The 27501-nt window shown below is 36.4% G+C and overlaps 1 protein-coding gene across 7 annotated transcripts in view; it reads left to right on the plus strand.

Moving 5' to 3' along the window:
• The window catches only part of FXR1 (FMR1 autosomal homolog 1), a 74170-nt gene that overhangs the window by 34797 nt on the left and 11872 nt on the right, over nucleotides 1-27501 (plus strand). For 4 of the 7 annotated variants that reach the window (XM_040251567.1, XM_040251599.1, XM_040251590.1 and 1 more), the window contains exons 4-13: nucleotides 6919-6990; nucleotides 7407-7555; nucleotides 7787-7880; nucleotides 8512-8628; nucleotides 9916-10086; nucleotides 11517-11595; nucleotides 15212-15321; nucleotides 19960-20046; nucleotides 21537-21744; nucleotides 26466-26669. In XM_040251567.1, the coding sequence (XP_040107501.1) occupies nucleotides 6919-6990; nucleotides 7407-7555; nucleotides 7787-7880; nucleotides 8512-8628; nucleotides 9916-10086; nucleotides 11517-11595; nucleotides 15212-15321; nucleotides 19960-20046; nucleotides 21537-21744; nucleotides 26466-26669 (1291 nt within the window). The remainder of the gene's footprint in view (nucleotides 1-6918; nucleotides 6991-7406; nucleotides 7556-7786; nucleotides 7881-8511; nucleotides 8629-9915; nucleotides 10087-11516; nucleotides 11596-15211; nucleotides 15322-19959; nucleotides 20047-21536; nucleotides 21745-26465; nucleotides 26670-27501) is intronic. The other 3 variants (XM_040251606.1, XM_040251572.1, XM_040251580.1) reach the window with 1 other exon arrangement.

Below are 27501 nucleotides of genomic sequence, written 5' to 3' on the forward strand. Positions count from 1 at the left end.
AAAATATTAGAGAAATGAGGGCCATTCTCTTAGAGTGTGAAATGTTTCTTTGGGATAGTTTGGGATGTAAGTGAATTAAAATCTGAAGTAAGGGAATTTCTGTGAGGTGCTCTTACTCCAACAACATAGTCATAAATAAATCCAGTAATCAGCATTTTGGGCGTAGTACACTAGGGCATGTTTTTAATGCTGAGTTTTTAAAATGAGTTTTTATTGTGTTGAGTACACTGTTCGTTTTGTGAAGAATGTGATTTGACTCACAGCACTAAAATGGAGGCAAATTCATAGCACCTTGATTCAAACCCCAGGAACTTAGTTTCATTTGGCTTTATGAGAGTGGCTTTGTCTTTCAGGGATACAGTTATTATTGAAGTTTACAGAGATGAATAAAATGTAATAAGAAAGCTACAAGGCAGTCCACAATGATTTATTTTCTTTTTTTGTAGGTAAAATAACATAGGTAGTCATTCTAGACAATTATTCTTTGGTGAAAATAGAAAAAGAACAGATGTTTTTAAGACCCATTTTTCAGCATTCAAGCTTGAGGCAGCCATCCACTATAGATCAACAAGAGATACATTAGTCTGTTTAGCTGAACTGCCTTTCTAAGGTAGCAGTTGGAAATGGCACTTGTTCTCAAGGTTTTCTTTTTGTTTTTTTTTTTTTAATTCTCATACTAGGGGAAATAGTCATAATTTACCATTTGGGTCTAATGGACCATTTTTACAAATTTTTTGTATTTTAAAGTCATTTTACATATAAATTTACAGAAGTAAGAATAAAAGGGTGGTGAAGATCAGCATTATTAGATAATTTAATAAGCATGTAAACATAGGCTTTAAGACAGTGGGTCTTCCCTGGTGGCTGTAGTGGTAAAGAACCAGCCTGCCGATGCAGGAGACTCAAGAGACTTGGGTTCGATCCCTGGGTCGGGAAGATCCTCTGAAGGAGGGCATGGCAACCCACTCCAGTAATATTGTCTGGAGAATCCCTTGGACAGAGGAGCCTGGCAGGCTACAGTCTATAGGGTCAGATGTGTCAGATCTGACTGAAGTGACTTAGCACACACATACCTAAAATGAGCAAAGTTTTCTGTATTATTTACTGCTCATCAGCTATCATGTATAAACCCAGAACATACACATCTTGTAATAAATACTGATAGCAAATTTAAAGTTTATTTCTGTAAGTTCTAGTTTATCTTCTGTTTCATCTTACCCTGGAATTATCAGAATGCATCAATGCTTTTAGGTTAGAATGCAGTTGACACTTAAACAACATGGGTTTGATCAGCATGAGTCTGTTTAAACTCAAATTCTACAGACACTCCCTCCCCACTGCCACACACACACCCTACACACATCCACTCCACCCCTGCCCACCCTACCCTCAACATCTTGTGTGATCTTAGTTCCCTGACCAGAGATTGAACTCCCTGGGCCCTTGACACTGAAAGTGTAAAGTCCTAACTCCTGGACCATCAGGGAATTCCCACTCAGATTGTTTTCATATTTTCATAGAAAATATGATAGTACTACATGATCAGTGGTTGGTTGAGTTTGCAGATGTGGAGCTGTATATAGAGGCTGGCTATGTTAACACTTGATTTTCAACCCCATAGAGGATGAATGAGCCCCTAACCCTTTTGTTGTTCAAGGGTCAGTTGTATTTTGGAATTTTTGATGGCTTCTAATTTTACTGACTAGAGCACGGGGGTCCCCAGCCTCTGGGATTTAATGCCTGGTAATCTGAGGTGGAGCTGATGTAATAATAATAAAGTGCACAATAAATGTAATGCACTTGAATCACCCAAAACCCTTCCCCTTACCCCCAGTCTGTGGAAAAATTGTCTTCCACGAGACCCATCCCTGAGGCCAAAAGGTTGGGGATCACTGGAATTGAGTATTGCCATTTAAAAAAATTATTTATTGCTGCTTGGGCTTTTCTCTAGTTGTCGTGAACAGGGGCCTACTCTCTAGTTGCGGTGCATGGGCTTCTCATTGCAGTGGCTTCTCTTGTTGTGGAGCACAGGCTCCAGGCACACAGGCCTCAGCAGTTGCAGCAGGTACGCTCAGTAGTTGAAACACACAGGCTTAGTTGCTCCATGGCGTGTGGGGGATCTTCCCAGACCAGGGATCAAACTGTTGTCTCCTGCACTGGCAGGCAGGTTCTTTACTGCTGAGCCACCAGGGAAGCCTGAGTATTGTCATCTTTGTGCTATAATTACACCGCTTCATATAACCAATTGGATTGACTAATCCATTGCATTTTGTGCATTTCTTTATCATCTTTTCCTTTCTAGTCAAGATAGCAAAGTATTGAATATTTAGGATACAGGAAAAATAAGGTTCCTGGACTCTAGGTTAGATTTATGTAAGGGTTTCATGGATACATATAATAACTGCAGTGAGTTTTATTCCATTCTTAAAAAGGGTAAAGTGTCTTATTTTTTTGGAAGAGCTGTAAGAAGGGACTTCCCAGGTGGCGCTAGTGGTAAAAAATCTGCCTGCAATGCAGGAGACCTGGATTCAATCCCTGGGTTGGGAAGATCCCCTGGAGAAGGAAATTTTCTTGCCTTCTTGAGAATTCCGTGAGAGGAGCCTGGCAGGCTACAGACCACGGAGTCATAAAGAGTTGGAGATGACTTGATTAACACTTTCACTTTCATTTTTTCCCCTGAATAATACAGTAACTGCAATGAGTTATTCTATTCTAAAAAAAGGTGAAGTGTCTTATCTTTTTGGAAGATCTGTAAGAAAGGATAGAGTCATGAAACAGGTATATAAGAAATGCAAAAGCTAAAATTGAATTCACTGAAGCTTTGTGGTAAATATGCTTTTTTCCCACTCATAGCTTTTCTCTAACCATGGTATACATTAAAGTTGAACATGAAATTTTGGCTTATTTATTTTTAGTTCCAATAATTCCACCACTTCCAAGGTTACTTTCACATCATCTTGATAGAAGCTTCAGACTTTTCCAAAACTATCTACCTATCAGTAGTAGTTTGCATTATTTCACAAATGGCTGTTAACATGTATTGATGGGTAGATATCTCCACCCACCTGTGTAGGGGCAGCCTTAGTTTAATCAATATTTTGTAGGTGTTTCTTAGTCATCTTTTCCTAGCCTTCCCTTCCGCACCTCATTTTCCATGTATTGAAAATATATCACACTGCTGTGTCATAAGAAACAGCTCTAATCCTCAATAGAAACTTTTCTAATCTATTATATTTTGAAACATTTGATAATTGTAGAGTATATAAGATAGCAGGGGTTTTTGTTTTTGTGGGTTTTTTTTTGGATAGATGGTTTTGTAAGATAACTTACTCTGGTGCTGCTGCCAAGTTGCTTCAGTTGTGTCTGACTCTCTGCAACCCCATAGATGGCAGCCCACCAGGCTCTCCTGTCCCTGGGATTCTCCAGGCAAGAACACTGGAGTGGGTTGCCATTTCCTTCTCCAATGCATGAAAGTGAAAAGTGAAAGTGAAGTCGCTCAGTCATGTCCCACTCTTGGCTACCCCATGAACTGCGGCCTACCAGGCTCCTCTGTCCATGGGATTTTCCAGGCAAGAATACTGGAGTGGGATGCCATTCATAATGTTTTTGTTGTTAGCTAGACTTGGTGGCTCAGATGGTAAAGAATCTGTAGTGTGGGAGAGCTGGGTTGGGAAGATCCTCTGGAGGAGGGCTTGGCAACCCACTGTAGTATTCTTGGCTGGAGAATCCCCATGAAGGGAAGAGCCTGATGGGCTACAGTTCATGGGGTCACAAAGAGTCAGACACAACTGAGTGACTAATTACAGACTTTGAGTACATCTAAGTTCATTAGCAAGGGATTTAAATGTGATACCTTGAAGGAATTTTAAAATAGGGTTTCAGTTCAGTTCAGTCGCTCAGTTGTGTCCAACTCTTTACGACCCCATGAACTGCAGCATGCCACACCTCCCTGTCCATCACCAACTCCTGGAGTCCACCCAAACCCATGTCCATTGTGTCAGTGATGCCATCCAACCATCTCATCCTCTGTCTTCCCCTTCTCCTCTGGCCCTCAATCTTACCCAGCATCAGGGTCTTTTCAAATGAGTCAGCTCTCCGCATCAGGTGGCCAAAGTATTGGGAGTTTCAGCTTTAGCATCAGTCCTTCCAGTGAACACCCAGGACTGATCTCCTTTAGGATGGACTGGTTGGATCTCCTTGCAGTCCAAGGGACTCTTCAAGAGTCTATCCAACACCACAGTTCAGAAGCATCAATTATTCGGCGCTCAGCTTTCTTTTAGTTCAATTCTCACATCCATACATGACTACTGGAAAAACCATAGCCTTGACTAGATGGACCTTTGTTGGCAAAGTAATGTCTCTGCTTTCTAATATGCTATCTGGGTTGGTCATAACTTTCCTTCCAAGGAGCAGGCAAACGTCTTTTAATCTCATGGCTGCAATCACCATCTGCAGTGATTTGGAGCCCAGAAAAATAAAGTTTCTCACTGTTTCCACTGTTAGCCCATCTATTTCCCATGAAGTGATGGGACCAGATGCCATGATCTCAGTTTTCTGAATGTTGAGCTTTAAGCCAACTTTTTCACTTTCATCAAGAAGCTTTTTAGTTCTTCACTTTGTGCCATAAGGGTGGTGTCATCTGCATATCTGAGGTTATTGATGTTTTTTCCGACAATCCTGATTCCAGCTTGTACTTCCTCCAGCCCAGCGTTTCTCAATGATGTACTCTGCATAGAAGTTAAAAATCAGGGTGATAATATACAGCCTTGTCTTACTATACTTTCTAAAAACAATTCTTAATTCAGCATTTTATCAACACTGATACCAGATTTAAAATAAATCTTATTAAAGTTCTAGCGTATCCTCACTTCTGATACGTAAATCATCAGAATGCCATGTTCAGAGGTGAACCGTGTTGACATAAGCTTAAAGACGTGTGCTTTACACTATGTGAAACTGTCCTGTAAGAAACATTTCTTTATAATAATACTTATTTATGTTTATTAGACACTCATAAATTTGGGGTTTCCGTGGTGGCTCAGATGGTAAAGTATCTGTCTGCAATACAGGAGACCTGGGTATAGTCCTTGGGTTGGGAAGATCCACTGGAAAGGGGAATGGCTACCTACTCCAGTATTCTTGCCTGGAGAAGTCTGTGGACAGAGGAGCCTGTTGGACTACAGTCCATGGTGTAACAAAGAGTTGGACACAACTGAGTGACTGACACTTTCACTAGACTAGACTTTCATGAATTTGAAGTTCAATTTTCAGGGCACCAAATTGCCCAAACAGGTTCAATTCTATTTTTCAGTAGTAAAATTTAAGCATATACATTATTATTCAGTCACCAAGTTGTGCAACCCCATGGGTTGCAGCATGCCAGGCTTCCCTGTCCCTTACCATCTCCCAGAATTTGCTTAAACTCATGTCCACTGAATCAGTGATGCCATCCAATCATCTCATCCTCTGTTGCCTTCTTCTCCTTCTGCCTTCAATTTTTCCCAGTATCAGGGTCTTTTCCAATAAGTTGGCTCTTTGCAACAGGTAGCCAAAATATTGGAACTTCAGCATCAGTCTTTTCAGTGAGTATTCAGGTCTGGTTTCCTTTAAGATTGACTGGTTTGATCTCTTTGCTGTCCATGGGACTCTCAAGAACATCTTCTCCAACACCACAGTTTGAAAGTATCAGTTCTTCAGTGCACAGCCTTCGGTCCAGCTCTCAGATTCATAGAGGATGACTGTAAAAACCATGGCCTTGACTAAACGGACCTTTGTCAGCAAAGTGATGTCTCTGCTTTTTTAATATGCTGTCTAGATTTGTCATAGCTTTTTCCTGCTGCTGCTGCTAAGTCACTTCAGTCGTGTCCGACTCTGTGCGACACCATAGATGGCAGCCCACCAGGCTCCCCCGTCCCTGAGGTTCTCCAGGCAAGAAAGAACACTGGAGTGGGTCGCCATTTCCTTCTCCAGTGCATGAAAGTGAAAAGGGAAAGTGAAGTCACTCAGTCGTGTCCCAACTCTTTGCAACCTCATGGACTGCAGCCTACCAGGCTCCTGCGTCCATGGGATTTTCCAGGCAAGAGTACTGGAGTCGGGTGCCATTGCCTTCTCCCATAGCTTTCCTACCGAGACGCAATTGTCTTGTAATTTCATGGTTGCACTCACCATCTGCAGTGATTTTAGAGCCCAAGAAGAGGAAATCTGTCTCTGCTTCCACCTTTTCCCTTCTATTTGCCATGAAGTGATAGGACTGGATGCCTTGACTTAGTTTCTTTAATATTGAATTTTAAGCTGCCTTTTTCACTCTCTTTCACCCTCATCAAGAGGCTCTTTAGTTCCTCTTTGTTTTCTCCCACTAAAGTGGTATCATCTGCTATTTCTCCTGGAAATCTTGATTTCAGCTTGTAACTCATCCAGCCCGGCATTTTGCATGATGTGCTCTGCATATAAGTTAAACAAACAGGGTGACAGTAAACAGCCTTGTTATACTCCTTTCCCAATTTTGAACCAGTCAGTTCTATAGAAGGTTCTACTTGTTGCTTCTTGGCCTACATACAGGTTTCTCAGGAGACAGGTAAGATGGTGTGGTATTCCCATCTCTTTAAGCGTTTTCCACAGTTTGTTATGATTCACACAGTCAAAGGCTTTAGCATAGTCAATGAAACAGAGGTAAATGTTTTTCTGGAATTTCCTTGCTGCTTCTATGATCCAGTGGATGTTGGCAATTTGATCTCTGATTGCCCTGCCTTATGCATATATAGTTCTTATTACATTACACTTATGTAGCAGTTTCATCTTGTTCACAGTAACATTTTTTGATTCTTGAATTTAACATAATTTTGCACTTATAAAAAGTCATTATTTACAGTGTTAATCTTTTGGGATAAATGAATAAGGGCACTTTTTTTTTTCTGTCAGGTATATTCAAGAGCAAATGATCAAGAACCATGTGGATGGTGGTTGGCTAAAGTTCGAATGATGAAAGGAGAAGTAAGTTATGTTAAAACTTGCTTTGTGATTAATTTTCAAGGAAATATGTTGACTCTTGGTTTCTGTAACTGTTACTCCAACTCTTAGTTTTGTTGTTAAAAAGCCTATTTCAGAAATAATCATATATTTCAAAAATTCATCAGATCATTAATTTCTGTTTGTGTTCTGTATTTGCAAATACCAAAGCTGCTCTCCAGAGGTATTTTGCAAGCATGTGAGGACCACCAGAGTTCTTGCTTGTAAGAACCTCTAATCTAGTTTAGGCAAATCAGGTTGATGTAAACTAAGCTGTGCTTAGTACTTGTGCCACAAGGGGGAGGGTCTACTGCTTAATCCAAGCAAAGTAATTAGAACTTCATTTAAAGGTCATTATTTTTGTTCGGATGGGATTTTTAAAGTGTTTTGATGTCTTTTAGTTTTATGTCATTGAATATGCTGCTTGTGATGCCACTTACAATGAAATAGTCACATTTGAACGACTTCGGCCTGTCAATCAAAATAAAACTGTCAAAAAAAATACCTTCTTTAAATGCACAGTGGATGTTCCTGAGGATTTGAGAGAGGCGTGAGTAATTTTGTTTACTGTTGAATTGCTTTGTGAATTAAGGGGATTTTTTAGTGCTACAAAAATCTTTTTTACCCCAAACACCCGATTAAAACTTTGATAGAAAATGTTTTTAACAGACAAAAGTTTTCAATGGGTGGTGTCAGTATGAAATACAAGAGTTTTCATTACAGTTGCCCTCTAAATTTAACCTGTTGTTTCGGTCTTAAACGTGAATTACTCTCTCCTTAGGTGTGCTAATGAAAATGCACATAAAGATTTTAAGAAAGCAGTAGGAGCATGCAGAATTTTTTACCATCCAGAAACAACACAGCTAATGATACTGGTAAGATAACTCCATATTTTGAGGTATATAATGAATATTGTGAATCTGCCTACAATGCAGGAGACCCAGGTTCAATCCCTGGGTGGGGAAGATCCACTGGAGAAGGGAATGGCAACCCACTCCATGGACAGAGGCACCTGGCAGGCTACAGTCTATGGGGTTTGCAAAGAGTCAGACAGCACTGAGTGACTAACACTTTTCACTTTATTAAACTGTACATTGTACATATTTTATAATTAAATATTTCAAAGATACAGGATAACTTGATTTATGGTGACTTTATTAGAATATAATGTGGGAGAAAAAAGTTTTTGCAGTTATAAAATTGTTAATTTGTAAATCTTTCCTGGAGAAAGGAGGAAAAATCTTAATACAGCATTCTTTACATGATAAAATTCTTAACGTATGGGATCCGGGATTCTATATCCCTCCTCCCCCCATTATAATTTGAAGAGCAGATCTAAGTAATATGGAAATTTAGAAAACAAGTAAGATTATTTGTGGGAGGGGGTGCATGTTAGGTAAGGAGAGTACAGTAGATGAAAATCAAGGGAGGCTTTATATGGAAGGTTGTGTTTGTATTAAAAAAAAAGCGTTTAAGTGTTTGAATGAGTAACTTATTTGTTTATAGTCTGCCAGTGAAGCAACTGTGAAGAGAGTAAATATTTTGAGTGACATGCATTTGCGAAGTATTCGTACAAAATTGATGCTTATGTCCAGAAATGAAGAGGCCACTAAGCATTTAGAAGTAAGTGGGTTTACATGTAAAAGATTTTTTGTGCTTCTCATTTAGTTTCCTGAGTATATTATTCAAGTTCTATGGCTGAAACTATATGACTGTTAGGTAAGGCAACTTGGGAACTATTTTATGGCTAATAACTGGAATTATTGTGTCCTTAGAGTTACTTTTCTCTATTACTTTTATCAAACATAGCCTTTTAGCTGCTAAATACCTGAATGGCGCCAAAGCTTAGAAACTCACTAGGGATTTCCAGTAGAACTTTATTGCTAGTTCTTTACTCTGTTTTTTTATTGTCCTGTGAGCTATCAGTCAATGTACTTTCTCAGTAACTAGTTCATTAGTATAACAACTCTTGGATAAGAAGAGAGGAGGTCACATGGCTTGTAGTTGTAAAAAAGAGCCTGTCATTGGCTTCTCTCTGTTCTGTCCTGAGGTACTCCTGTTTTCTTCTACTTTTTACTGCCACATTATTAGGTGATTTGTTGCCCCTACTCCCTCCCATACATATATGTGCTCCCATGCACAGTCTTAGGGAATTTGAGGTTTGTTTATCTTTAGGACAAGTACATGAGTGCCCTTAATTTCAAACTTCCAAACAAGTGATACATGAATGAGTTTTGAAATAGGAATCATTTGAGTTGGAGAGCTCCATGTGTGAGTAGTTCTGGAAAATTGTTTTAGAATTACTGTCTTCTGTGACCGTGATTAAATAGAATGATCAGCCCCTTCCATTACATGACCAGGTGAACTACCTTTTTTCTTTTTTCCCTTTTCTTTTTCTTAATTGTAGTAGAATAAACATAACATTTACCATCCTAACCATTTTTAAGTGTGCAGTTCATAGTATTGAGAAATATATTCATACTGTTGATCAATCAATCTTCAGAACATTTTCATCTTGCAAAACTGAATCTCTGTGTCCATTTAAACAACTTCCTATTTCCCTTTCCCTCAGCTCCAGGCCACCACCATTCTACTTTTTTACAAATTTGAATACTCTAGATAACCTTCTTGTAACTGGAATCATATAGTATTTATCTTTTTGTGACTGGCTTATTTCACTAAGCATAATGTTCTCAATGTTTGTCCATGTTGTAGCATGTATCAGAATTTCCTTTTTAGGGCTGAATAATTCTGATTGTGTGCATATATCACATTTTGTTTATCCATTCATCATTCAGTGGACCTTTGGGTTACTTCCTCCTCTTGACTATTGTAAATAATGCTATGAACATGGGTGTACAAAGTTTTTTTTTTTTATCTTTTATAATACTAATTTGCCTCTTTTACTAGTGCACAAAGCAACTTGCAGCAGCTTTTCATGAGGAATTTGTTGTGAGAGAAGATTTGATGGGCCTGGCGATAGGAACACATGGTAGTAATATACAGCAAGCTAGAAAGGTTCCTGGAGTTACAGCTATTGAGCTAGATGAAGATACTGGAACATTTAGAATCTACGGAGAGGTATGCTGCTTGTCCCCCACCTTGGGTAATTTTACTGTAGCATATTAACTGTTGTCTGGAATTTTAGTTTCTGGGTGGAATAGTTTAAAATTGCAAGTCTAGTATCATTACATGTAAGTTGATTGAAGATACTATATTAGTATATATATTATAGTATTATAATATGCTAATATATATAATTACGGGGCCTTGAAAGATTACTGGATATTTAATGTGTACTGTTTTCCAAAGTTCCTTAATCAACTGCTTCTGAATTTCTCAGCTTTATGTGCATTACAAATAATTTATTCAAGTATTTTTTGAGTGCTTATGTCAGGCACTGGCAGCTGTAAATAGTATATAATACCTTTTGTAGACCTTGAATTTTAAATATTTTGTCACTTGTTAACTGTGACAGCTGTTTGGGCATGAAAATAATCTGAAAAATAAAACAAGCTTTCCTTCATTAAGACCATCCTTCACATTAGAGTAAATAGATGAGTTTCGGGGTGTGATAATTTAAGTCTTGACTTTTCATTTAAGTCATATAGTGAATCTGACTGGAGGTCTGATTTTTATTTCTGAAACCTTTAGAAGTAGGCAATATACCAAAGTGATTAAGATGAAAGGCTTTAGAGCCATATTATCGGAATTGGAATTTTGTCTCTACCACTTTGAGAGGACTTGGAGAAAGTTAGGCAGTTCCCCTGCATAGTTTCCACACTGTAAAATATGAAGATTGAATATGGATTTTAAATTTTTGCTGTGTATGATATGGTGAGCACACAACCTACTTGATTTATGGTTATTAAAGGACAAACATTAAAAGTGGACGTTAATTGTTACTGAGAACTATAAATTCCTTTTAGAGAACACAACCTGACCCTCCCCCCATCTTCTAGTTTTTTAAATTTTAACTGTTAGAGCTTAGGAATTTTAATGGTCATATTAGTAGGTAATTTTAAAAATGCATCTCTACAAAAACAGCCTTTTAAATCATTTCTTACGTTGAGAAGGAGAAGACAATGCAGACAGCACATACAGTATGAACAGTTTTTTTTTTTAACTCACCTGGAGAATCCAACATATGAGTGTGGGCCAGATGTATTTAGGATGGGGTTAAAATTTCTCTAACATAAGTAAAACTCTCTTAGTATTCTCAGGAGCTTAAAGATGTCTGTTTAGACAGTTTTAGATGTCTTAGGGACTGTAAAGATGTCTAACATTTTGATTGTAAAAGCCTTTTTCCCCTAGCTCTTTAATGATTCCTCTTTTTTTTTGGAAAAGTACTTTATGAATACTTGGCTTGAAATAGCACTTTGGTCGTCTGAGCAGAATCTTGTACTGGAGCATGACAGTTCAGTTTCTTTTTTCTTTCTTGTGTTTTTGTTGTGGATTGTGGGTTTCTTCAAGATTGAATTTCATGTTTGTTCCCCCACCCTACCCTGCAGAGTGCTGATGCTGTAAAAAAGGCTAGAGGTTTCTTGGAATTTGTGGAGGATTTTATTCAGGTTCCTAGGAATCTTGTTGGTAAGTACTTCTACTAAATGTTAAGTTAAATGTTATTTAATTACATATGATTTAATTAAAAATTAGCTTTTTCTGATAACGTTTACCTTCTAAGTTATGTGGAATTTTTTTTTAATAATGGTTTGGCATTACAGTTTTTCTTAAGCTTTTTCATCCCCTTAGCTTCTTCCTTATTTTCATTTGCTTGATGTCTTTTTATCTTTCATACATCCATCAAAATTGTAGTACTTTTTTGAGAAGGTATTTGTGATAATTGTTTTCTTTTGTTTGATGCAGAAGAAAAAGTTTGAGTGGACTAACAATAGGGTAATAAACTTCTACAGAGTAGGGTTTGAGAAAGTGATAGTTGTTGCAGAAACCTCAAATAAGGATAAGAAGTCATAAGAAGAGAAAGATGGTAATGATATTAGGGAAGGTTTCACTATCAAATTTTTGACACTTTTGATGAAAACTGCTGTGCCTGTGGGTTGTAAGTTAAGTGACAACAGGTTTTGCTTTTGAAGCTGCAGTTAATGAGCATTATAACTTGAGAGATCAATTGTTTAATAGCTGTTAATAATATTCTCTATATCTGTGTGATCTATCCTTTAAGATGCAGTCTGAAACAGAAAAATCTTGGTCACATGTTAAATTATACTTAGTGATTCTATATTTAATATAAGCATCAACACAAAGTAATGACATTTTCTAGGGGAATGATTTTTTTTTATGACTTTTTGGTCATCTTTGAGTCTCCTTAGTTTTTTGACTATAATGAAATTGAGGCCCTTGGGCTCCATTTATATATAAGTACACCTTGTCTACCTTTAGGAAAAGATTCTGTACACATTTTACTTGTCAGAGTCTGAAACATTAATAGGTGAAAATTAAAAAACAACAGCACACTTGTGTTATTAAAAATGTTTGTTTTGGCCAGTAACAAGTAGTGTATTTGGGATAATAGCATACACTACAAGAATTTGGACAGTGTTGGTATTCAACTACAGAAAAAGCTTTTCACTTCTGCCTAAACATTTGGATGTCTATGACATACTACCAGTTAATTTAGCTCCACTTAATCTATTATTAGCAATCACTGTGTACTGAGTGGCTGGAGATGATGAGTTGAGAGGTTAAAATTAAATATAAGTCTTATGAATTTTATATAATTTAAATAAATGGTAAGATACAAAATGTTACCAAATATTCATTGCTGTCAAGGGAAATCACCTTTGACAAGAACGATGTTTTTGAAAATGATCCCCTTGATTGTTTATAAATATTCCCATTATTGACAGCTATCAGTACTAACATTTTGGTTGCTGCTTTCACAGAACATAATTTAACTTAGATTTCTTCACTTGTAAAAATGATTTGGAGGTGAGTGTGTCCAAGGGAGTCCTGGTTCTTTCCAATCCAACAGTTCTGTAGAAGATAGCATTGGTCTTACAGAATTTGTGGTAGTGTTAACCTTAAATAAAAATTTCTCATATTAGAGAAATAGGAAATTGGATATATTTATAGTTCTCAGATTCTTCTCTTTGTTTATCTGTTCAGTGATGTGAGAACCTAACATGTCTCTTGTTTTCCTCTACCCTGGCTTGTTTGGCTTTGTTTATTTGGGTTATTTGTTTATTATTTAGAAAATAAATATTAGCAGCAACTGTTACACATTGGTTAAATACTCAGAAGTAATATTAAGACCTGAGTTGAGTGCTGTCTATTTATAGTAGTACTACATCTTTCTCTAAAATGTTTTCTGGGTGAAGCAGTCTTTTGAAAAATAGTACATTCTTAGTCAAAATGAAAGAGAAAAAGAGGACTGAGAAGTAAAAGGAAATGAGGACTACTTGGTGGGTAAGTTTCAGAGAGAATTCTCACATATATTCAGGTTCCAAGAGTTCTAGACTTGTTGACCATTCCCACCCCTCCCAAATCAAAAGTATTATGTGAACATTGATTTGAAAATGAATTGAAACTTCAGCTCCTGGAAGCCTTCCTTAATCACTTCTCTACTCTGTCCCTTCAGCATTTATGCTCAGTGCTCAAATTATACCACAGGTCTGCTTCAGTTTGTCAATATGCTTTGGAATTTAAACTGTGGAAATGATCAGTTAAAATATTGACGGTCTCTGGTGGGACTAAATAAAACTTGCAGGTAGGTCCTTGCCACAGACCCCAGAAGGGTGATGGATATTCACTCACCACTGGTATAGTTCACAAGAAGTAAGGGGCAGAGATTTTGGGGAAGGGGGTATGATGTAACAATCTGATTTTTGTTTTTTTCGAAAAGATATTTGCTTATTTTTAGCAGGGTCAAGGATGGAGTTGCTGCTTGAGCTTCACTGTGTTAACATGAAGGTTGCTTTTATATGCTGCTGCTAGGGCTGCTCTGAGAAGACATGCATCATGTGAATTCCCTGTCCTCTTATTTTGTTTTTTCTCTTGTTCAGTTGCTGCTGCTTTTAAATTTAGGGTTATTGGGCAAGGAGGTTTGAAAATCCTGTAATAGTGTCTGTTGTATTGACTGGCTTACAGTTGCCATTATTCCCTTGTTTGTCCCCCTGCCCCCTTATTTATTCTTTATTGGAAGCTGTTCTGTCAGACATGCAGTAGGAGAAACTTACATTATAGCCCGTTTCAGCCAAAATTAATTTATTGTGGAAATAGATTGCTGGTATAGTGTAACATTTTAACTGAGGATTTGAACTTAATAACAAGATGTTACTGTTAACTTCATATACATCTATTTATAGTAATGGTTACTAGAATATTTACTTATGTTACCACGTAACACTACCCAGTATTGCTTTGTTATTTTATGGATGTATATTAGCTTTATAAAAAGTGAGTTCCCTAAGTGAAGAGCATCTTCATATCCTCCTTCTAGTTTCTCCTCTAATTGTCAAATACTCTGTTATTTGACAGACTTAACAAGTTAAGTGTGGAGAAGGTAAATAATTTGAATGCTGTGTCATTTCACAGTATTTCATATCTAGGAAGATGCAACCCATATACATTTTGTGTGTAGTTGTATAGTTCTAAAGTACTTTAAACACTTATAGGTGTTAAATGTAATACTTGTTAAATGTAAACATTTTATTTCAGTGAAGAGAATATTCATTTTAAAAGAATCTTCAAGTCACAGTTGTCTTTTAAGTAGGACTTTGAAAATAAAAGCCAAGTTGTTGACATTGTTAGTTGTTTGAATAATAATATATGTAATGTGTCATAAATGTAAACAAATTGATGTAATTAATACCAAAATAAAAGTTTTCTTTTTGCCTTCATTTATATAATTCAAGCTTTTAGAATAAATGGGTTGGACTTGATATTTTAAAAATATAAAAATGGTATAGAACATATTAAAAAATAGTTGGACTTTGAAAATACCTTACACGAGTAGAGTTATTAATCTCAGTTAACAGTAGCAACCTTAGCCATACTGAAGAGTAGGAGGTTTCATACCAAGGATATGTTTCTCAGTTGTCGTTAGGGTGAGTTAATTGAGAATAAAAAGATACAGTTTTGCTTGGTTTTTATAGTTTGATAGCAAGTCATAAATTATTTGGGCTGATGTTGAAATGATAGCAGTGTTGGTTTTTACTTTATTATTATATGTTTTCTCTTATTAAAGGAAAAGTAATTGGGAAAAATGGCAAAGTTATTCAAGAAATAGTAGACAAATCTGGTGTGGTTCGGGTGAGAATTGAAGGAGACAATGAAAATAAACTACCTAGAGAAGATGTAAGTATTTAAAACATAATTTGCATGTGTCCCCCCCCCACCCATTTTATATTTTGAAAATTGTTTTAAGAAAGTAATATCCAGTGAACTACTCTCCCTCTGCAGTGAAATTTTTTTTTTCAGTTTCTCAGTACTTCAGTAAAAAGGCCAATTTTTTATTCAAAAAAGACTCTAGTTTGATAATCTTATCAGTTCTCTTTTTTTGTACTTAGAGTATAAAGATTTTGGTACTCTAAACAAAACAGTTGGCTGTGAAGGAATTCTTAATAACGGTTCTATGACTTTTTTTTTGGTAAGCTCTGACCATTTCTTAAATGAAATCTTTAAGCTCTAACATTGTTGGTCATTCTGATGCCATTGGAGAAGGAAATGGCAACCCCCTTCAGTATTCTTGCCTAGAGAGTCCCCTGGACAGAGGAGCCTGGTGGGCTGCTGTCCATAGGGTCGCACAGAGTTGGACACAACTGAAGTGACTTAGCATGCATGCATGCATTGGAGAAGGAAATGGGAACCTACTCCAGTAGTCTTGCCTGGAGAATGCCAGGGACAGAGGATCCTGGTGGGCTGCTGTCTATGGGGTCACACAGAGTTGGACACAACTGAAGCGGCTTAGCAGCAGCAGCAGCAGCTGATGCCAACTTTCTGAAATTTTTTTTCAGTCTTTTTGTTACATGTTAATGTCTTGTCCACCTTGCTTTTTTTTTTTTAAACTTCTTATCCACCACTTTAAGCATCACTAACCTTTGTGGCTCTAGTGGTCAACTCTATATAGTTATATGTCTGAATATAAGGCAAAGACTTCCCCCTCCCCCACCCCCAAAATTATCTCCCAGAAAGCAGTACATTCACAACTTTTTCAGTTTTGCACAGTGGGTAACTGGGGAGTTCATTTGCTTATTGGACAAAGTAAGTTTTTTTTTTTTTTTTTTTAAGAGACACATGGAGGAAACTGAAGATATTTGCTATGATAAACAGCCTCATACCACATCCAATTATTGGATGTTGTAAAGATCCCAGTGAAAGATATCATTTCCTTGATTCTTTTAATTAGTTAGAATGTGGTGATAAAAACGAATGAGGAAAAGCAAATGACTGTTATGCAAATGAGTACTTGTAGATTGATTACATCTTACACAGCTTTAAAAATTGATGTAAACCTTAAGTAATTTTAACTTCATATTAAGCAAACACTATACCCCACCTGGAGGGTGGGTGATGACCCCATTAAAATCAAGGGTGTCAAACTTACATGTATTTAATGTGTAAAATAATGGTGACCCATTTGGCATACCAGGCTTCCCTGGTGATTCAGTCGTAAAGAACCTGCCTGCCAAGTTGATTCCTGGGTTGGGAAGAGCCCCAGAGGAGGAAGTGGCTGCCAACTCCAGTAGTTTTGCCTGGGAAATCCTATGGACAGAGGAGCCTGGTGGACTACAGCCCATGGAGTTGCGGAACAGTTGGACATGACTTAACAACAATAACAGTTTGGCTTATAACTGCCGGCTAAAATTGGTCTGAAGATGAAGGTGTTTACTGGGCAGGGTCATTAAATGACTCAATTATAAATATCTTAGCTTGATACTAATATCTAGTCTTCCCTTAGCTTGACATATTCTAGCTGCTTTCCAGTATTTACCACCTTGTTGCAAGTTGATTCTTTTAGGATGTCCTTCATAAATTAGTACACTTTACTTTGTAGTTTTGGTCATTTTTACCTCCCATCTCTGTGCCAGAATTAAAAAATGTAAATGCTAAAAGATAACAAGTAGATTATGTAAATTATCAAACAGATTGGGATAAAAAAGGAAGGGGAGGGCACACTGTGCCTTTCTATAAAAGAAACCAATGCTGTTTAGTTTTAATCTGGTTGCTGTGTATGTATGTATGTATTTTGTTTTGCTATATCTTTTAATATTTTAAAGAAAGGCCAAAAGCCTAAATAATCAAAATCTTTTAATGTGAAAATAAATCTGAAAGTTGATATTGGCTTATGTGGGGTCAGTTCGACTAGTCACGTCCGACTCTTTGCGACCCCGTGGACTGCAGCATGCCAGGCTTCCCTGTCCATCACCAACTCCTGGAGCTTGCTCAGACTTATGTCCACTGAGTTGGTGATGCCATCCAACCATCTCATCCTCTATTCCTCCACTTCTCCTGCCTTCAGTCTTTCCCAGCATCAGCATCTTTTCCGAGGAGTCAGTTCTTCACATCAGGTGGCCAAAATATTGGAAGTTTCAGATTCAGTATCAGTCCTTTCAATGAATATTCAGTGCTGATTTCCTTTAGGATGGACTGATTGGATCTCCTTGCAGTCTGAGGGACTGTCAAGAGTCTTCTCCAACACCACAGTTCAAAAGCATCCATTCTTCGGTGCTCAGCCTTCTTCACAGTCCAACTCTCACATCCATACATGACTACTGGAAAAACCATAGCTTTGACTAGACGGACCTTTGTTGACAAAGTAATGTCTCTGCTTTTTAATGTGCTGTCTAGGTTGGTCATAGCTTTTCTTCCAAGGAGCAAGCATCTTTTCATTTCATGGCTGCAGTCACCATATGCAGTGATTTTGGAGCCCAAGAAAATAAAGTCTCTTGCTGTTAAAATCGTTTCTCCATCTATTTGCCATGAAGTGATGGGACTAGATGCCATGATCTTAGATTTTTTAATATTGAGTTTTAAGCCAGCTTTTTCACTCTCCTCTTTCACTTTTATCAGGAGGCTCTTCACTTTTCTGAAAGTTCCTCTTTACTCTCTGCCATAAGAGTGGTGTTATCTGCATATATGAGGTTATTGATATTTCTCCTGGCAATCTTGATTCCAGCTTGTGCTTCATCCAACCCGGCATTTCACATGATGTATTCTGCATATAAGTTAAATAAGCAGAGTGACAGTATACAGCCTTGATGTATTCCTTTACCCATTTTGAACCAGTCCATTGTTCCATGTCTGGTTCTAACTGTGCTTTTGGACCTGCATACAGATTTCTCAGGAGGCAGGTCAGATGGCCTGGTATTCCCATCTTGAATTTTCCACGGTTTATTGTGATCCACACAGTCAAAGGCTTTAGAGTAGTCAAGGAAGCAGAAGTAGATGTTTTTCTGGAATTCTCTTGCTTCTTCAGTGACCCAATGGATGTTGGCAATTTGATCTCTGGTTCTTCTGCCTTTTTCTAAATCCGGCTTGAACATCTGTTTGGTTCACATACTGTTTAAGCCTTGCTTGGAGGATTTCGAGCATTACTTTGCTAATGTGTTAAATGAATGCAATTGTGCGATAGTTTGAACATTCTTTGGCATTGCCTTTCTTTGGGATTGAAATGAGAACTGACATTTGGCCAGTCCTGTGGCCACTGCTGAGTTTTCCAGATTTTGCTGGCATACTTAACAGCATCATCTTTTAGGATTTGAAATAGCTCAGCTGGAATTCCATCACCTCCACAAATACTTTACAATGAGATTATTACAGAAATGTTTAGTACCTTTTTTGAGATTGTGATTCTCTTTACCTTTTTCCTTAACATAGATTATGGCAGTTAACAAGTGGATATTATTTGGAATTAGGTAACTGGATATGAAATTGGTTGGGTTAATTGCTGATTTTATGACTTTGAGCACATTTTTTTCCCATCAGTAGAATTGGGATATTTCTTTAAAACGACCATAAATAATATAGTCCCAGAGTTACATTATGGATTAAAACTTTCTAGCTCCTTTTTTTCCCCTCCTATCTTTCGTTCACTTTGCATCCTCTGTTTTCTGCATGTGAATTCTTGAGGATAGCTCAAGGCTTTCTCACTTCCTAAGCTTAAGTTAGAGTCCTTTGTTCATACCTTCCTGGTTGGAATTACTTCTTTTAGAGTCACTGCAACTTTGAGCTCCATGATAGCTGTACTCTGTACTGTAGCTTTAGCACCTACCCTCATGCCTTTCTTCTTTTTAATTTCCCATACTAAAATTCACTAATTAAATTTTTAAAAAATTATTTTGAAAATAAGTCACATAGTGGTATAGAATAAAAAGTTAAGCCACACTTAATTCTGTATTTAGAACCCAAAATTCTTAAGCCAGGTTATTTAAATAATTGTTAGGAATGATTCTATAAAATCAAGAAAGTGAAGGACATTGAAAATGATTGGGTGAGTTTCCTTAGACTGTTCATTTTCTTTAGCCAATAGGAAGCTAAAAATTTATTTCTTTAAAGAAAAAAAACATATCATTTAGGTATCTTACTTCCCTTCCTTCTCACTTTTTAAAACCATCTTTTGAAATTCAACTAAGTAAAACAGGTCAGGGTTATTTCATTTGGTTTAATAACTTAAGGTGACTATTTGCCCATATCAGTAATTTCTTTATTTTACACTGTGTAAATATTGAAAGTTTGTACATGATACTTCTGTTAATGGTCACGAAGTACTTCCAACCTACAGATGTTGAAGGTTTTGCTATATGAGCTATATTACAAGGGTAACCTGCCCATTGTGTTTTATTGTGTTTTTAAGGCAAGCACTACTAAAAATACGTCTAAATCTGTACATTCATTCCAGTTTGATGGAAAATTTTTTTGGTTTATTTACTTAAAAGCTGTGCTTGAATTAGAGGACATAAATACTAAATACTAGGATGTTGTGTTTTCTTACAGGGAATGGTTCCATTTGTATTTGTTGGCACTAAAGAAAGCATTGGAAATGTGCAAGTGCTTTTAGAGTATCATATTGCTTATCTAAAGGTTTGTATAGTGTTCATATTTATATCATGTTCCTCCACACATTAAACTTTAATATTAGTATTTGTAGTAAATTTTTAAATCTTAATTTTTGTTAATTCAGCTTCATATTTCCTTTTTTTCCTTTCTGTGTGAAAATATTAAAAGATCCTTTGCCATAGTAAAATGATTGGCCTCATGTACATTTTTCTCTTTCCCTCTGAACGTTTATATTTCTTTCCTTCTGTTTAAGACATGCCCACTCTTAACATTTGTTGCTAATAGATAGAACCGGGAATGATGTGGACTTTATTGGTTACTAATGCTCATCTGTAAACGTTCCCTTGAAGGAGATGAGTCCATGTCTTTTTTATATTGTATACCTGTAGCACTTAGCAGAATTGCCACCTAATGGTTACTGGTACTCTCTGAATCACATGAACTACCTCCATATATATCATTTGATAACTCTTAACCATTGTTGTCCAGTACTCTTGCCTGGAAAATCCCATGGACAGAGGGGCCTGGTAGGCTGTGGTCCATGGGCTCGCTAAGAGTCATACATGACTGAGCGACTTCACTTTCATGCATTGGAGAAGGAAATGGCAACCCACTCCAGTGTTCTTGCTTGGAGAATCCCAGGGATGGGGGAGCCTGGTGGGCTGCCATCTATGGGGTCGCAGAGTCGGACACGACTGAAGGGACGCAGCAGCAGCAGCAGCAGCAGCAACCATTGTTGTTTAGTCTGTCTGGGTTAATAAAGAGAAAAGGTTTTGGAAAAGAAATGCCCTATAAATTAAGTTGCAATTGTAATTTTTTATTCTTCTTATTCCTGCTTTGGTTTTTTTTTTTTGTTTATAATACTTGAACTGCTGTCTTTAGTTATGTTTTCCTTTTAGTCACTCAGATCATTGTTATGTTAATATTTTCAAAGCACCCTTGATTAAGTCCTTTCTTTGAAAAACTTGTCTTTCCAGTACTCTACTGCTTTTTAGCCAAGAGCTTTCTCTATAGACACCTTACTTTCACATTCTGTAATGACCTCAATCTCTAAAAGACCAAGTCTACCAGTTCAGCTAGGCCACAACTCAGTTGTCACTATTTTGATAGAAAAGTAGTTTATTAGTAATCATTTAGCAGAGTTGGGTACTCCTTAAAGACTAGGTCTGATAATTAGCTATTAAAGTAGGTTATTTCAGCAGTTGTCTGTTAACCATCCCCGAGGTTTTTTTAATGCTCATCTGTAAACATTCCCCTGAAGGAGAAGGGTCCTTGTCTTTTTTGTATTGTATATCTGTAGTACTTAGCATGGTTGGCACATGATGCTAAGGCATTTAGTAAATACTTGGTGAATTGACCTTGAAAATTATGTTTACTAGGAATACAGTCTACATTGCCAAATAACTGCCCAAGATCACAGCTGCTTTCACTGGTAGGACCAGACTATAGCTCAACTCTAGGCTTTAAGGAAAAAAAATCCATGTAAGATTTATCCTTTTTCATTTTCATTATAGGAAGTAGAACAGCTAAGAATGGAACGACTACAGATTGATGAACAGCTTCGACAGATTGGTATGGGTTTCAGACCTTCTTCCACCAGAGGGCCTGAAAAAGAGAAAGGATATGCCACTGATGAAAGTACCGTCTCTTCTGTACAAGGTTCTAGGTCTTATAGTGGAAGAGGCAGAGGTCGTCGGGGCCCTAATTACACCTCCGGTTATGGTAAAAAGAATTTTTCTTTTTGGTAGTAGTTGTAGTTTAGGTGCTCCAGTACATTTTGGTTATTATTGTTCAGTTCATCACTTTATCTTGGTTTTGAGGGTAGGAGATAGTTCTGAGGTACACGTTTTATTCGTAGTGACTGTATTTTATATTAATGACTGTACAAGATCTGTAGTGTTCAGGTAGCTATGTAATGAAACATATTTTTGTTAAATTTATAGCTCATTATCATGTTTATTCTAAATATTTAAATATATATACAATTGTATACATTTTCCAATAAAAACCTAGTGATGGTCGTGATACTACTAGGATTTACCTTTTGCTTATCCTTTAGGAAAAGTAAAAGTAAAAAATACGCTAGTCACTGTGCTGTGTTTATATATAGCAAGTCTGTACTAGTTTTTAAAATACACTATATTGGTTTACTTGGTAGTTTTGAATATTAATATCTCACATCTGCAATTATTTTGTGAAATACAGGATTTCAATACTATGAGGGCTTTAAAAGTTAGAACTTAATTAACATAAATGAACGTTTTTCTAAAATACATTTCATTTTGAAGATCAGACTTAACCCATGTAGGAAGGGGCCAGTGGATGGTGATGGTCAACAATTTTCTAATCCTAAATTTCTTACTTCTTCTTCAGCTTTGGAGTTGTTCCATTTTTCTACATTTGGACTTGGATCTTAACAGTGACCTGATTTTTCTGTTCTCTTCTCTCTCTTCTCTCTTCTCTACTCCTCTATGCTCATCCAAACTGCTTTGGGAAAATATTTCATAAGCCTTTTCCAGAATAGAAGGCATTTAGGGAAAACCGAATACATGAATGCTTATAGTGTACAGATTCCACATCCATATTTCATATTTGAAGGATCATCTAACGATATCAGAGTCAGTTTGGTACTATATTTCATTTGTTATAGAGTTGAATGGTAATTTTCCCTTCCTGCTTTCTCATTATTTTAAAGTTAACCATATATTGAAACCTGAAAAGAAAAATTCCAGTTAATGTGTTTGGTATGTGAAGGATTGAGAATTGCGGTCCTAAAAACATTTAATACAAAAGACAGTAATTAAATAGAGATTAAGTACATACTGAATGATTTTAGAGGTACAAATTACTAGTGCAAATAATCAGATTTGTCTTTTTGGTTGATGAATTCATCCAAGAATTTTATAAGCCTCTGGGAAGTCAGCTTATTGATGAGAGGTCCCTCTTTGGCAAAATGCTTTTGTTGATAGTAGATAATAAATTTAAATAAGGTAGAGGAATAACATTTGGATTGAAGAACACTATGCAAATTGTTCAGTAGATGGCACTCTTACCTCTGAGTCTTTTTGAACTAGAACCATTGTATTTTCTGAAATAGCTGTTGAACTTAAATGGGCTCCAGAGAAATAAAAATTATTTGAATTTGGTTATAGATGTTCCTGTCTGCTTAATGGCAGAAGATTTTTTAGGTGATAAATATATATATAATCTATATAAGAAACATTTTCTGAATTTAACATCTCTGAACTTACAATGTGTTTTACATTGGATGCTGTCTTAGAACTGTAATTGGCAGGATTTTCTAAAGTGGCACAAAAAAATATTGTGATTCACAATGGATGGCATGGTGGATTTGATAAAATGTGGTACTTTAGCTGTTAATGTTAAGTTCAGCATACATGTTCATTTAAAAGAATGTGAACCATCTTCATAAGGTGATTTTAGAAGTTTTAGGGAAATCTGATTTTGTTGGAGCCATTACAAATTGGATTGGTTTTATGGATCATTTCTTGTAGCCCCCTCCCTAATTTCTGGATTCATGAATTTATATTTTACAAAATCGAGATTGGAATGATTGTGATGACTTCAATAGATTTATTAGTTTTCTGTTGATTATACAGCAAATTAAAATTCAAAAGCATTTAACAGTACTACTGTCTTATGGTTCTGTAGGTCAGAAATCTGACGTGAATGTCACTGGGCTGAAATCTTAAATGTTGGCATGTCTGTATTCCCTTTTGGAGGCTCTAGGAAAAAATCTGTTCCCTTGATACTTCCAGCTTCTAGAGACAACCTTTATTCCTCTGCCTAGGTCCTCCTTCCTCCATCTTAAAAAGCCAGTAATTACAAGTGGATGGGCTTTCCTGGTTGCTCAGTGGTGAAGAATTCTCCTGCCAATGCAGGAAACATGAGTTCAAATCCCTCAGTCAGGAAGATCCCCAGGAGAAGGAAGTGGCAACCCACTCCAGTGTTCTTGCCTAGGAAATCAAATGGACAGAGGAGTCTGGTGGGCCCCAGTCCATGGGGTCACAAAGGAACCGGACTTGACTTAACAACTAAACAACAACAGATTACAGAGAGTCCTTATTCAGCCACCTCTCTGGTTTTCCATAGTTGAGAATGGTTCTCTACTTTTTTAAATATTCTATTCATGTGATTAAATTGGCCTTACCTGAATAGTCTAGAATAATCCCCAAACCTGTTTCCTTAACCTTAATTGCATTTGCAAAGTTACTTTTGCCATCTCAGAAATGTTTAATATGAAGAAAATGGAGAGCTTACCAGTTCATTAGACTTTTTTGTTGTTTTTGACATTAATAGTTGTCTTTATGTCCTGAAACCTATTTATGATTTTAGATAGCTTCTATAAGTATCTTGAATGCTAGATTTAAATTAAAACTATGAAAATTTTTTTGCTCATGATATTGAGTTAAATACTACACTGTATTTTTAAAGATAATTTGATAGGAACTTTTGTTAAAACCTTCTAAAATGAGATACTCATCTAACCTCAAAATTTGGTAATGTTTTCAGTCAGGGTATGTAGGTTTGTAAATAAATCCAGCAGAAGTTTTTATAATTCCCAAGGCTTTGTTTTGTTTTAAACTACTCATGAAATGATACATTACCCTTATTCCACCAAACCATGACATCAGTTAACAAAATTCTTTTTATCCTTTGGAAAAATAAGTGTTTTGATTCATTTTCTAGTGTGAGACTCATCTTAACAAAGATGCAAATGTCAGTACTAGAAACTTGCTACATTTTTCTTAAATTAATCCATTCATTACTAGCTGCATCTATATAGTATATGGAGAAAAAAGACTGATAGAAGAGTCCTCTTTAAAGGAGAAAGGAAGTTGGTAGGCTTTGTTCAACTTTACGTTATAGTCCTTAAAGAGCTCTTGTATTTTGCTTTTATCATTAAATGACTATGGAGTTAATATAGGGTATTTTTAGTTTATCTTGAAATCGTTCTTATTTGAGAGTTTAGCATAAGAACTTCATAAACATGCAGTAAATTAATTTATCAAGAGAAAATTAATATGTGAATTGCTAGGCTTCCGTGGGCATTTAGAGGTATAAGAGAGCCCCCCTTTACTGTAAACCAATGTGGAGGTAAATCCACATTGGAAAAAGAAAACAACACATGGCAATACTTTATTAATTTTACATTAATTTTAAGGAAATGAGGGGAGATATCTGTTTTCAGTTAAATTGGTCTGAAGCTACAGACATAGAACTGGGCTTTTAATTTTAAGGAGACAGATTTGCACATATAGTTTCCCACATTATCAGGAAGTAGTTTTCCAGGGAGACCTTTTGTAAGGTGAAATGGCATAAAGTGAAGAAGCAATTACTTTAGGACACATCTTGCTAATAGATGCAGGAAATAAAGCACAGATGCTCACCAGTACAGTTCAAAGATATGTTGGCTTGATGCTGAGATGCTGAGTTTCGTTCCTGAGGCAGGAGCTGGGGGATGCTGCTCTCACTGCTTGCTCTGCTTGCTGCCTCTTTTAATTGCAGTGGCTTGCTGCAAAGCGAATACTGAAGGCTATTTTCTCTTCGTGCCCTTTTTTTTCCCTTAAAAGTAAAAATCCTCTTTGGATTGCTTTTGGTTTGTGAAAACAAATACTAGTGTAAGTCTTTTGTAAAAGCCAAGTGGTGTAAAATGAACTTCTGAAAAGCATAGGCTATCTCTGATGAAAGGATAAAAAAGTGGCATCCCAGAGCTAACAGAGAAGTGGAAATGAGTATGTTAGTGATTGGGTCATATAAATCTGACACAGAAATTGTGATATTATATGATATTGTAGGCTTTTATAGAATCTTTGTGGTGTCTACATTTTTAAAAAGTATTAAATTCAGTCATTGGGATGTTAGAAATAGTCTGTAGTTAACTTTCAAAGTTATGCTGAATTTTTGTCTCACTGGTAATGGCTTCATCTCTTATTGTCATGTTGAAGTTTTCTTTTTCCAGAGCAACCTAACATTTGTTCAGTGATTTCAAACATTGTGTTGTTCTAACTTAAGACATTATTGTGCAAAAGAGATAAATTTTATGTACAGTCACTAAAAATGCACTCCCAGTTTATGAGACAATCAATCGTAAGAAATATCCTGATTTCAGAGCTGTTAAATGTGGGGGAAAAAGTGCTTCTTAGAATCAAGTGATAGAATACACAATACAATTGTTACTCATTTTTCTAAATATCATTAAATTGGCTTTTAAATACTTGGATAATTTTTTTTTTTTAATATACTAGCAATTTGTTAAAGACCTAAAAGTGGGCAAAAATTTTTTAAAAATATTTTCTATATTAAATTCATTTTCATATATCAGTGTTATTTAAACAATGATTTGCAAGAAATTGTTTGAAAACTTTCACTCCTTTTTTAAAATAGAAATATAGTAGGCTTATGTTCTCTTCTTTCCCAAGGTACAAACTCTGAGCTGTCTAACCCATCTGAAACTGAATCTGAGCGTAAAGATGAGCTGAGTGATTGGTCACTGGCGGGAGAAGATGACCGAGAGAGTCGGCATCAACGTGACAGCAGGAGACGCCCAGGAGGAAGAGGCAGAAGTGTTTCAGGGGGTCGAGGTCGTGGTGGACCACGTGGTGGCAAATCTTCCATCAGTTCTGGTAGTCTTTTATATACTCTGTCAGAATCTTTTCTTTGTAAACAGTATAATTTCATAAAAGTTAATTCATTTCCCAGGACCCCCGCCCTCTGTTTTTGGAAGTTTCTTTTTGCTTAACTGTCTCAGGAAAACCGTAAAATATATTTATATGCACGCACACACACACACACGCAACAACAACATAAGAAAAGGTACTATAGAGTGTCTCTCAGTAATTTTAGTTGGAGCTGATTTCTCTGCTTCATTGGTCAGATGTTCAGATTTTGGACGCTTAGGTAATTAGAACTTTTCCCCCCTCTAGAATTTTTTGGGTTATATATTTCTGTTTCCCAGAGAGACCCAGATAATTCTAATGTATAGAGAGATCTAAATACCTTTGTATGCAACTGAAAAGCATTTATTGCTTACTCCACCACTTTGGAACAGGGAAAAACTGTGAAACCACGTTTTTAAAAAATCTTTTATTGTTTGAGGAATTCACCTGTAAAGAGTGTCTAGAAGACTGAGATTTGAGATACTATAAGAAACATTTTACTCATTGTTGTTTTGAAAATTTAAATGCTATAACTTAAGTGGTGGTATAGGAGTTAACAGAATGTTCTTGCTTAGCATAATGAGTTGGGGAAAGATTGTCAGGGATTAGATTATATCAGGGATATAACCATAACAGTTATTGTATGGCATTTGTAGGAAAACCACTCTTAATTTTTTTTAAAAAAGTGAATCAAATCACATTTTTTAAAGAACTTTTTAAAAAGTACTCTCTAGTTCTAGTGATAATCTTCAAGTCCTAAGTTCATTTTATAGACTTTTAGGGAAATCGTTTTTATATT

The sequence above is a fragment of the Oryx dammah genome, unplaced genomic scaffold, assembly GCF_014754425.2.
Source record: "Oryx dammah isolate SB20612 unplaced genomic scaffold, SCBI_Odam_1.1 HiC_scaffold_2, whole genome shotgun sequence".
Taxonomy (NCBI): Eukaryota; Metazoa; Chordata; class Mammalia; order Artiodactyla; family Bovidae; genus Oryx; species Oryx dammah.